The sequence below is a fragment of the Seriola lalandi genome, unplaced genomic scaffold (genome assembly GCF_002814215.2).
Source record: "Seriola lalandi dorsalis isolate HSWRI2012SDOR001 ecotype SW California unplaced genomic scaffold, Sedor1 jcf7180002054660, whole genome shotgun sequence".
Taxonomy (NCBI): Eukaryota; Metazoa; Chordata; class Actinopteri; order Carangiformes; family Carangidae; genus Seriola; species Seriola lalandi.
This window is the reverse complement of record NW_019525213.1, coordinates 532004-543395: the sequence shown is the minus strand read 5'-3', so window position 1 is coordinate 543395 and position 11392 is coordinate 532004. Positions and strand designations below refer to the sequence as shown.

Sequence of the window (11392 nt, the reverse complement as noted above, 5' to 3'; positions counted from 1 at the left end):
CCCACCCCACCCCCCTCACTCCGTCCTCACCGCTAACCTGTACTCAGATATCAAACCCGATGACTCTCCTGTGAAAGGCACCAAGAGAGGAAAAGGAAAGAAGGAGAAGAAGAAGCTGGCGCTCGATCCGTTCGAAAAGAAAAAGCCGAAGCTGGATGAGTTGAAGGTACTGAAGTCGGCACATACTGTATTTTCCAGTTCAAACTGGAGGAGCATGAACTTGTTTGCTCATACATGACAAGATGTGAAAATACAGAAGAGGTAATGAAGAAGTATTTTTTTTTACTATCAACTTCATGTTGTTATATTTTTTTTTGTTTTTCACGAAAAAAAGGTGTATCCTAAGGAGCTGGAGGGTGAGTTTGACAACTTTGAGGACTGGCTCCACAGTTTTAATCTGTTCAGGGGAAAGGGTGGCGATGATGACGACCAGAACGTGACGGATGAAGACAGGATTGTTGGGAAATTCAAAGTAAGAGCAGAATGTTTATAGTTAAATACACAGAAGTAATTTTTTCTCTGGTTAAATCAGTTGTCTACATATAGTTGCCATTTCTTAAGAAAAACAAACTATCCATAGATGAATGTTTTGTTTATCCAACATAACACACCTGCAGAGAGTGTGGAGCGCTTTGCATGTTATGTAACAGTCTTTAGATAAAATGTTTTCCCCAATGTTTTTTCAATATAACCATTAAGTTGTTTAACTGTGTCCCTTTAGGGCTCGATGTGCATGTACAAAGTGTCAGATGATATGCCCAGAGACGTGAACTTCGACTCCAACATGGGAATGTTTCAGAACATCCCTCACAACGATCCCATTAACGTCCTCGTCCGCATCTATGTCATCAGGGTGAGATCTGTATTCTGTACTGTTCTCCACTGCATGTTAATGTGAATACTGATGGACATATACGAGGCAGGTCAGATTCTACATAAAGATTACTTTGATTATCGAATTTCATACTAAAATGATCCCTGTTTTTTTCCGTCAGGCGACTGATCTGCATCCAGCTGACATTAATGGGAAAGCTGACCCATACATCGCAATCAAACTGGGAAAGACAGAGATCAAAGACAAAGAGAACTACATCTCTAAACAGCTGAACCCTTTGTTTGGCAAGTAAGTCGGCAAGCTGTATTCCTGATTACAAAAATTTACTTTACAAAGTTTTTACCATGTTATGCATGTATTAAATGCCGAATTTCTTTTTTTACTCCACTCAGATCCTTTGACGTGGAGGCCACATTCCCAATGGATTCCACACTCACGGTTTCAATTTACGACTGGGACCTGGTGGGAACCGATGATCTGATTGGAGAAACCAAACTCGACCTTGAGAACCGTTTCTACAGCAAACACAGAGCCACGTGTGGTATCACATGTAACTACGCCATGTAAGAATCAAAGACCCACCTCCCACCACAGGATAGGTGATGCATAAGGATGACTCGGGGAGCATTAGATAATATGTCAGTCATGTAATAGTGCACGACATTAACTTTCAAATACTTAACTGTATATGGTTGCATGGTAAACCCCACATATTTGTTATACATGGCTTTTGTTGTGGTATTTATGACAAGTTTTTCCAAAAAGTGGAATTTTACTATTTACTGCAGAGTCATGATAGTTTTATTCAGTGCATCTATTCATGTAACTCTTAACTGCTTTTGCTCTTTTCTGTAGCCATGGTTACAATGTTTGGAGGGACCCAATGAAACCCACACACATCCTGGCGAAGCTGTGCAAGGATGGCAAACTGGATGGGCCTCACTATGGCCCTGGAGGAAGAGTGAAGGTGGAGAACCGTGTCTTCATGGCACCGACTGAGATCGAGGATGAAAATGGTATCTGTGGATTTCACTCACACTCCTTTGTTGTAATGCAATACAATAGCACTTTAAGATAGGATTTGACAGCATGAGTTTATTTGGGTTATGTTTGTCAGGTTTGAAGAAGCAGACAGAGGAGCACCTGGCTCTGACCGTGTTGAAGCACTGGGAGGAGATCCCACGGGTTGGATGCAAACTCGTCCCAGAACACGTGGAAACAAGACCACTGCTCCACCCTGACAAACCAGGAATTGAACAAGTGTGTCAATATATTCATTTTAACTCTATTCACATCACAACAGACATCTTTACAACCTGTACTAGAAAGTTTGTTTTCTTGTGTTCAACTGTGATTAGGGAAGAATTGAGATGTGGGTGGATATGTTCCCTAAGGACATGACTGCCCCTGGCCCTGCACTTGACATTTCACCAAGGAAACCAAAGAAGTATGTCCTCTTTTCAAAACTGGGTCAGATAATTAGCTTTCAGCGTTTATATACACTATATAAACTTCCCAAAAATGGTGTACTGCTTGAATAAATGTGAAGGATTACTCCAAAAGTGCTTTGGACTTGTCGTCTGTCATTGTAATATAATATAATATAATTATAATCATACACTTCATCTTGTCATTTTTCCTTGTGTTCAGGTTTGAACTGAGGGTGATCATATGGAACACAGATGAAGTTGTTCTTGAGGATGATGACATCTTTACTGGCGAGAAATCAAGTGATATATTTGTGCGAGGGTAATTATGGACGTGATAAGTTGCTGCTTTTTTGTTTTTTTCATTTGCTTGTTTCTCTCTGTCTTTACTTTTTTATGTGCACAACTGGACCAAGGCCACTTCCTAATCTGTAGAAATAGAAATTAAAAATGAGAATGAAATCTGTTCTAATTCTGATGGAAATCAATACTTTATTTGTTCAGGATTTATGACTTTATCCCACATCATTCCCTCTGACAGCTGGTTGAAAGGGCAGCAGGAGGACAAGCAGGACACTGACGTCCACTACCACTCCATCACTGGGGAGGGAAACTTCAACTGGCGCTTTGTCTATCCCTTCGACTACCTCATGGCAGAAGAGAAGATCGTCATCTCAAAGAAGGAGTCCATGTTTGCTTGGGATGAGACCGAGTACAAGATTCCAGCTCGTCTTAATCTGCAAGTGTGGGACGCTGACCATTTCTCTGCAGATGACTTCTTAGGTACAGTGGACTGGCATCCGTCTCTTAACTACTTCTTGTTTATTCCACCATATATATCGACCTTTCTTAAATAATATCTCTGTATAGGTGCAATTGAGCTGGACCTGAACCGTTTCCCACGTGGTGCAAAGACTGCCAAGCAGTGCACCATTGAGATGGTGACAAATGAAGCAGAAATGCCCATGGTCTCCATCTTCAAACAGAAGAGGATCAAAGGCTGGTGGCCATTTGTGGCCAGAAATGAAGATGATGATGAGTTTGAGCTGACGGTATGTCAAAGTAATGAGTGACTTTGTGACAATCAGGGTGCACTCTTTAGTGTAAACCCTCCTGATGGCAAAGATTGTCTTTGCAGGGAAAAGTGGAAGCAGAGCTGCACCTTCTGACAGGAGAGGAAGCCGAGAAAAACCCAGTTGGTGAAGGACGCAACGAACCAGAGCCACTAGAGAAACCCAAGTATGAAGGATGTTCTCCTATCACCTCACCGTCCACATTGTTTTCTTGTACATTGCACACTGTTCTTTCGATCTGTTTTTCTCTTTATGTACACATACACAAACATGCAAACACATTCAGTTTTAACGACTGACAGTCCAGCTTAACTATAAAAAGTAACCAAATGCAAAACAGTTAAAAAACTAAAATAAATATTATGATAAATAAAATTATGATAAATAAATGAATAAATAAAAATATAAATCCGTCATAAACATTAAACATGAAATCTTAAACATACATAAAAAAGCATAAAGAAAGATACATTCTACATAAAAAACTATAAGCAAAAGCAATTTCATGAAATGAGGAAAGACATTTATACGGATTTACTTCAACCAAGTTCTGGACTTTTACCTAGGATCTTCTTTCTTTACATGGTAAGTTGCTGTTTCTTCATATCTTTTGTGTATTTCTGCTTAGAATCATCTAAGATACTGTTAATTGTTTTTCTGGCTTGCCTTTTGCTTTATCTTATGTTCCAGTAATATCAGCTACATTTACATTTAAATTTGACTTAGGAAAAGACCCGACAGTAGAATGGTCCATTGTGCTTAAAGTCTGTATTACTGAACACGTGTGTTTCTGTCCCTCCAGCCGCCCAGACACCAGCCTTCTGTGGTTCCTCACTCCCTTCAAAGCCATAAAACACTTGGTCTGCAACCAGTACAAGTGGCTGGCCATCAAGATTGTCACTGCTCTCCTGCTGCTGGCCATGCTGGCTCTTTTCCTCTACAGCATGCCTGGTTACATGGTCAAGAAAATGCTGGGAGCTTGAGATGTTGCTCAGACACCTCTGCAGAAGGTTCCAGCAGTTTCACTAACCAGATGGCTTCTGACCTTTCTCTCTTCCCTGCTTACTTTCTGTCTACAGCTTCCCTTCAATCAGTGATATAATTCAAGCAGACTGTGAGTCCTTATATGAGTGAAGAAAAAACAACATGCTTTGAGAATGCTTTCAGAAAAGCACATTCTCCTCACTATTCTAAATGAGTTTATTCAAATGAATGTTCCTGTATTGACCTTCAGCTATCAGGATACAAAAAGTCCATTCTTTAAGATACTGTTGATAAATATTCTTTGCTGTCTGTTGATCAAATTGATTCCACAGTCAAGACTGTCTCTTGCAACATGTCTATGATTTTATTGCATCTCCGTGTGCATATGAAGCTTTTACAAAAATGAACCATGAGTTTTGAATTCATCACTTACGTGTAGCGTTAAAGTGGAACCAAAAGATCTATTTATTTATTTATTTATTTGGGTTCCCATTAGCCACCACCAAGGTAGCAACTACTCTTGCTGGGGTCCACTCAAGTAAACATTACGTCATAATGCAAGACAATGACGTAAATTAAGAAGGGAACAAAAAATACAAACAAACAGTAAAACTACTAATAATGATAATAACAATTACAAGTAGCCCGCTTTATCTAAACAGTCAGTAAAACATTTGATGCAGCTCAAAAAATAATAATACCACTAAAAACAGCATAAACAGTGACTAAAGAATAAAATTAGGTAAGAAAAAAACAGGCCACTTTTCAACACAGAAGAGGCTGCTCAAGTATGACATTGTGGAAGGATGCTAGTTGTTTCAGCCTGCAGAGAGCTGCCTTTAAAGATGAAAAAACACAAAACTCATCAAACAAAAACTATGAATGATTTAACAAAACACCATCAGTAAAAATGGGGGCCAGTGTAGCCAAACAGTTAATGAAGAGGAGCAGCTGAAAGACCCATATCCAGGTTAACTCAGAGTGTTTCACTTGATCGAGAGGTAACGAAGGTAAGAACACTACAAGCAACACCTGAAAGCATCTGCAGCAGAAGCTTGCAACCAAATCTCCATGAAACTCACTGATTCAACTGTGTATGAAATTAAACACAATTTTGCATTGTGGTGTTTTGGATTTCTTACTTTTGAGTCGAGTTATTTTAGTCACTATTCTGATTGAGATTCTTTCTGCATTTTTTTAAATCAGTAGCGTTAACATTATAACTTAATATTAGTGAATAAAGTGAAATTGTTTGAGAATGAAAGATCTAAATAATCGTATTTATTACCAGAAGCAACTGTTTTATATCCTCCTCAGATTTCTCACTCCCCTTAAAGCCGCATCTGGTAAATGAAGATTTGATGTATTATTAAATCAGCAATTTGAATCAATAAATAAATTGTGTTGGTGTCAGAGGTGAAATGTGACCTTTTAACCTTTGACACCAACACAATTGATACAGTCTGGAATTACAGGGTTCCAGTACTTGGCTCTGTCTATTATATGTGTTTTCTTCATCCACCCTCCACACCAACAAGAATATAGCCCCTGGTGTGGGGGTAAGCAGGTCTTACCTCAGGTTGTAACAGAATGTGGGAACCTCCTCTTTTCATATCATGCTTGCAAGTGATGGATTCCTTATTTTTGGATTGTTGACTGGCTTTGCCTTTTTTAACATTTGTTTATGTCTCTGTGCTCCACCAGCCGTCCCGATATTGCCCTCCTCTGGTTCCTCATCCCTTTCAAAGCTGCAAAACACCTGGTGTGTGACCAGTACAGGTGGCTGACCATCAAGATTCTCACCGCTCTCCTGCTGCTGGCCATCTTGGCTCTTTTCCTGTACAACATGCCTGGGTACATGGTGAAGAAAATGTTGGGAGCTTAAGTTAAAACCAGGAGATGATAACTTTTTCAAAAGGTGTGCATTCAGTAATAATTTGTATTTTTTTGTGAATCTTTTTGCAATTTACCATTTGACAAAAATAACTGATGCCTTATTAAACAAGCACTATTATAATAGCAGTACTAATAATACATCTTGAGTGCATCCACCATTGGTTATTAATGTAGTCTAATATGTACAAATCTCAACATGTTGCTTCTGTTGGTGTGATAACTGCAGTTTTTCTTGTTTAATGGAATGTGGTTTTCTTTATTCCCATTAAATCCACCCAATCTTGGTTGCTCACCCATGATAACTGATGACCATTATTTGGATATTTAAGGATATTTATTGATAAATAAGGGAGGATTTTTAGCATAGTTGGTTTGTGTTCAGATTTTCTTGCTTGAACGATGTTTTGTCATGTTGTCCTGATTATATGTCTATGTACGTTTTTTCAAATTTATGATTAAATTGATCTCTGAACCATTCAGTTTTCTGCTAGTCCTCTTTTCTGTGTATATGTGCCCTTGTTAGTGTGCTAAGTATTAGGAAACAGCACACACCTTTTTGTCTTATCAACAGTGATTACAAGGCTCAAGTGCAAGGGCTTGGTCTCTCATATGCGTTTCAGCTCTTATAACCAAGTAGAAGTAAAATTACTTTTTTGGTCAGCTATAATAAGGACCATATGAATAAGAATGTGTCCGACCAGCTCTTTTCCTGTGATACTATTGAAAGTGGGGAAAATTTCTAGAATTTCATGGAGAAGTGTTTAAAAAAGCTTGAAAGCAGCCTTTTTGTATTTTAAAAGTGTAAAATTGGACTATTGGGTATTTCTTTACCTTCTCAAAGTAGCAGGGGACACTTTCATCAAACATCTATTGAAAGCTAAATAACTTTTAGAATATTTTCAAAAACAAAAAAAGTCAAATTATAAATTCAGATAGTCAGATCTTATTAATATCTTAACTATCTAACTCACTATTTACATCTCCACTCCACCAGCCGCCCAGATATTGCCCTCCTCTGGTTCCTCATCCCTCTCAAAGCTGTGAAACACCTGGTGTGTGACCAGTACAGGTGGCTGACCATCAAGATTCTCACCGCTCTCCTGCTGCTGGCCATCTTGGCTCTTTTCCTTTACAACATGCCTGGGTACATGGTGAAGAAAATGTTGGGAGTTTGAAGGTTCTGATCAAATATACTATTTTACACTGTAAAGAAGTCAGTTCACTCATAAGTTTCCTTTGTGTTATTGAAAAAGTACTTTGCCATTTGACAAAAGACACCATCAAGTTGCAGATTATATGCATAAGTGTGGCCACAGTATGTAATAAGGCAAGCTTAGTCTTATAATGATATGCAATAGCTGAAATCCATTATGGTGCAAATATGTTTTTATTTCCACAATGGTTTAGTTTTATCTGCTCTTGATGTGGTTGATGCTGTTGTAAGCTTGTCAACTTTTTTTTCCCTGATTTATTGTGAAATCAAAGGTTTGTATACAGCGTGCAGCATCTGTCTGACTTTTGAATTTGTGGATAAAGTGACAACAACAAACATTTCTAATTCTTAATATCACCTGTGGTCATCTGTTCACATACTCCACTAACAGCTTTTATGTATTTCAGGTTTAAACACTTGAAGTTGTCTTCCAAAGTTATTTATTGACACCTGAAGCGTCCTGTGGTAAGGCGGACCTGGTGCCGCGCAGCATACACCGCTCGCACTGTTTATTTCATGTAGACTCTGACAGTAATAAACTGCTGCATCTTCAGTCTGAACTCCACTGATGGTCAAACTGAAGTCAGAGTTGCTTCCACTGCCACTAAACCGAGCTGGTGTTCCTGATTCACGTCTGCTCACATATCTTATTAGGAGCTGTGGAGCCTGTCCAGATTTCTGTTGGTACCAGGACATAGCCTGATCTCCACCACTGTATCTATAAACAGCTCGGCTGGTTCTACAGGTGAGAGTGACAGTGGATCCTGGAGTAAATGTCTCTACTGGAGGCTGAGTCACAGTCACCTGACCGCTGCATCCTGCAGACAAAAACAAATTATTCATTTATCAGCAGAAAGAAATGAGAGAAAAGGCAGCACATCATGTTTCAAATGTTGCTGAGTGAATCAACCTGTAAAACAGCAGCAGGCCAGCGTCCAGATGAGGATGGTGATGAGAGTCATGGTGGTTGTGCTTTCTGCTGTGTTGACTGACAGATCTGAGTCCTGCACTGTTCAACTCACAGGACTATAAACCTTCTCAGTTCACTGAAGGATCAGCTGACGATGCAAAGCCTCCTCTCTATGGAAATGATTTCTCTGCTCTCAACAGACTGAAGGCAACGTGGGACACAACATCAGGAGAAATGCTGCTTGGATTTACACTAAATATGATCTTAATGGAAGAGAAGAAAATATAATAGAAGCAGAATTAAAATTGTTTCAATCTGGAACATTTTTGACTTTATTATTTTCTTCACTGCTGTTTCTCTTCAGTGTCAACATTTCTGTCTTCTTGTTGTCTTGTCTCAAATGACTTTGTCCTCATTAACAGGTGCATGGCGTCCCCTGCTGGCAAACTGTATTAGAACTGAACTCGAAGAGAACAGGTCCAAACTTTTAAATTGTTTTTAAATTACCTTGTTTTTCTCTTGTTACATCATATTAGTTTTCACCTGATCTTTCCATGCACACTTCATAACAACTTCATGACTGTTTTCAACTAAGTAAAGTATAAAATCACGAATTTCTGATTCAATCAGTCACATTTAGGGGATGTTAAGCGTCACAGATCATTCTTAGTGAGTCTGTTTTTGTAGAGGATCATTGGGGACATTATATATAATAATACACAGGAGTAGTATATATTATCATGTGGAGACCCTCCGCCCACTGCCCTCCCAGACCACTCAGACAACACGTGGAAAATTTACTACAATCTTCACTGACAAAACTTGATAGACTTTTACTGTTAATGGTTGAATGATGTGGAGAATCATCATGTACATTATCTTCATTCATCTGTTTAAGAAATGTTTCACAGCACTATTCTGTTTATTGAGAGGAAGTGCTGAGGATTGTAAAACCCAAGAAAAATTATTCATTTAGTTGTTTCATGCCTCGTAAGTCTGAGGGGGAACCTTAGAGGCTGATACAAAAACCTTATTGAAGTGCTGTTTTTGTTTTGTTCATTTGTTTTTCTTGTATATGTGTAAATGTATATCAGTTTGTGCTTGGTGAAGTGACTGTCAGCTCTGTGTTCAGTGGTCTGTGTCAGAGTCTCTTCCTGCTCTAACGGCTCAGTGTCTCTGCAGTCTGACTGAGGGAGGTTTTTGTACGACTACAAATCACTGTGTGAACACTCCACCACTGTGGTAACTCTGACAGTAATAAACTGCTGCATCTTCAGTCTGAACTCCACTAATGGTCAAACTGAAGTCAGAGCTGCTTCCACTGCCACTAAACCGAGCTGGTGTTCCTGTGAGACGTGTGCTCACATATTCTATTAGGAGCTTTGGAGCCTGTCCAGATTTCTGTTGATACCAGAACATGCGATTATTATTATGTAAACATCTTGGCTGGTTTTACAGGTGAGAGTGACAGTGGATCCTGGAGTAAATGTCTCCACTGGAGGCTGAGTCACAGTCACCTGACCGCTGCATCCTGCAGACAAAAACAAATCATTCATTTATCAGCAGAAAGAAATGAGAGAAAAGGCAGCACATCACGTTTCAAATGTTGCTGAGTGAATCAACCTGTAAAACAGCAGCAGGCCAGCGTCCAGATGAGGATGGTGATGAGAGTCATGGTGGTTGTGCTTTCTGCTGTGTTGACTGACAGATCTGAGTCCTGCACTGTTCAACTCACAGGACTATAAACCTTCTCAGTTCACTGAAGGATCAGCTGACGATGCAAAGCCTCCTCTCTATGGAAATGATTTCTCTGCTCTCAACAGACTGAAGGCAACGTGGGACACAACATCAGGAGAAATGCTGCTTGTTTCACATCAGGTAAAAATGAAAAATATATTTTAAAATACAAAATAAAGCAATACAAATGTGAATTTGTATTTAGTGCTTGGTGAGGTTACTGTGTTAAGTGGTCAATTTTGGTCTTGACCGGCCCCATTTCCCCCCAACATATCACTGCAATATCAGATTATTGAAACATAGGCTAAGCAATAGATGTCAAGTTGGCAACACCATGGTTGTTTGGCTAAAACCAGGGACAGTTTTCCCATGTCCCTCAGTTCTTTAATCAATGTGTCTCCAGTCATTCATTCCAATTGTTACAGGAAGAACTTGCTAACGTTAAACATAATCCTACTGAACAAACCAGTGTCTTTTTTTCTATGAACGTAAGCCATGCACATTTGGTGCCATTTTTGCATTGAAACGATTTCTTTACAAGGGGATTTTTAGTGATCTGGTTTAGATTGTTCAACTCTTTTGATTTTGGGCATGTAAGATGTTCGGACAACAAGTGACTGGTGCCCTTGCAGACCCCTGGTGGGCTGGCCAATCATGAGTGGTCTCATGCAAAAAAGCAAATAAAAGTTTTTCTGAAAATGTGTTTGTTTTTTTTAGCAATGACAGAAACATCTTCATCTTGATTAGTGTTTCTCTGTTTTTCACAACTTCTACTGACAGTATCCTCTGTAGAAGATTAACACCATGGGATTTTAATTATAACCATTTTTCTCATTCTCTTTTAATATGTTATGAAAATAAATAAATATATAAACCTATGTAAAATATGCTCATACATGAATCTGTATTTCATGTTTGGTGAGGTGACTGTCAGCTCTGTGTTCAGTGGTCTGTGTCAGAGTCTCTTCCTGCTCTAACGGCTCAGTGTCTCTGAGGTCTGACTGAGGGAGGTTTTTGTACGACTACAAATCACTGTGTGAACACCCAGGCACTGTTTATTTTATGTAGACTCTGACAGTAATAAACTGCTGCATCTTCAGTCTGAACTCCACTGATGGTCAAACTGAAGTCAGAGCTGCTTCCACTGCCACTAAACCGAGCTGGTGTTCCTGTGAGACGTGTGCTCACATATTCTATTAGGAGCTGTGGAGCCTGTCCAGATTTCTGTTGGTACCAGAACATACCCTGATCTCCATCACTGTATGTGTAAACATCTTGGCTGGTTTTACAGGTGAGAGTGACAGTGGATCCTGGAGT

At 39.3% G+C, this 11392-nt stretch overlaps 1 protein-coding gene and 2 gene segments (V, D, J or C); 2 read left to right on the top strand and 1 right to left on the bottom strand.

Annotated features, from left to right (window-relative positions):
* Positions 1 to 4346, top strand: part of LOC111665816 (otoferlin) — a 13831-nt gene extending 9485 nt beyond the window's left edge. Inside the window, 13 exon segments of the mRNA XM_087177887.1 lie at positions 48 to 166; positions 335 to 472; positions 722 to 853; positions 996 to 1123; positions 1228 to 1398; positions 1691 to 1851; positions 1953 to 2095; positions 2194 to 2282; positions 2486 to 2584; positions 2804 to 3045; positions 3133 to 3314; positions 3401 to 3501; positions 4138 to 4346. Coding sequence (XP_087034013.1) covers positions 48 to 166; positions 335 to 472; positions 722 to 853; positions 996 to 1123; positions 1228 to 1398; positions 1691 to 1851; positions 1953 to 2095; positions 2194 to 2282; positions 2486 to 2584; positions 2804 to 3045; positions 3133 to 3314; positions 3401 to 3501; positions 4138 to 4318 — 1886 coding nt within the window. The 3' untranslated portion in view covers positions 4319 to 4346.
* Positions 4347 to 10066: 5720 nt separating this feature from the next.
* LOC111665831 (Ig lambda-1 chain C region-like) overlaps positions 10067 to 11392 on the top strand; it is an 8213-nt gene continuing 6887 nt past the window's right edge. The window contains exon 1 of the C gene segment in view: positions 10067 to 10216.
* LOC147818267 (Ig kappa chain V-III region VH-like) overlaps positions 11102 to 11392 on the bottom strand; it is a 5120-nt gene continuing 4829 nt past the window's right edge. Inside the window, 1 exon segment of the V gene segment in view lies at positions 11102 to 11333. Within this exon segment, the coding sequence occupies positions 11105 to 11333 (229 nt within the window).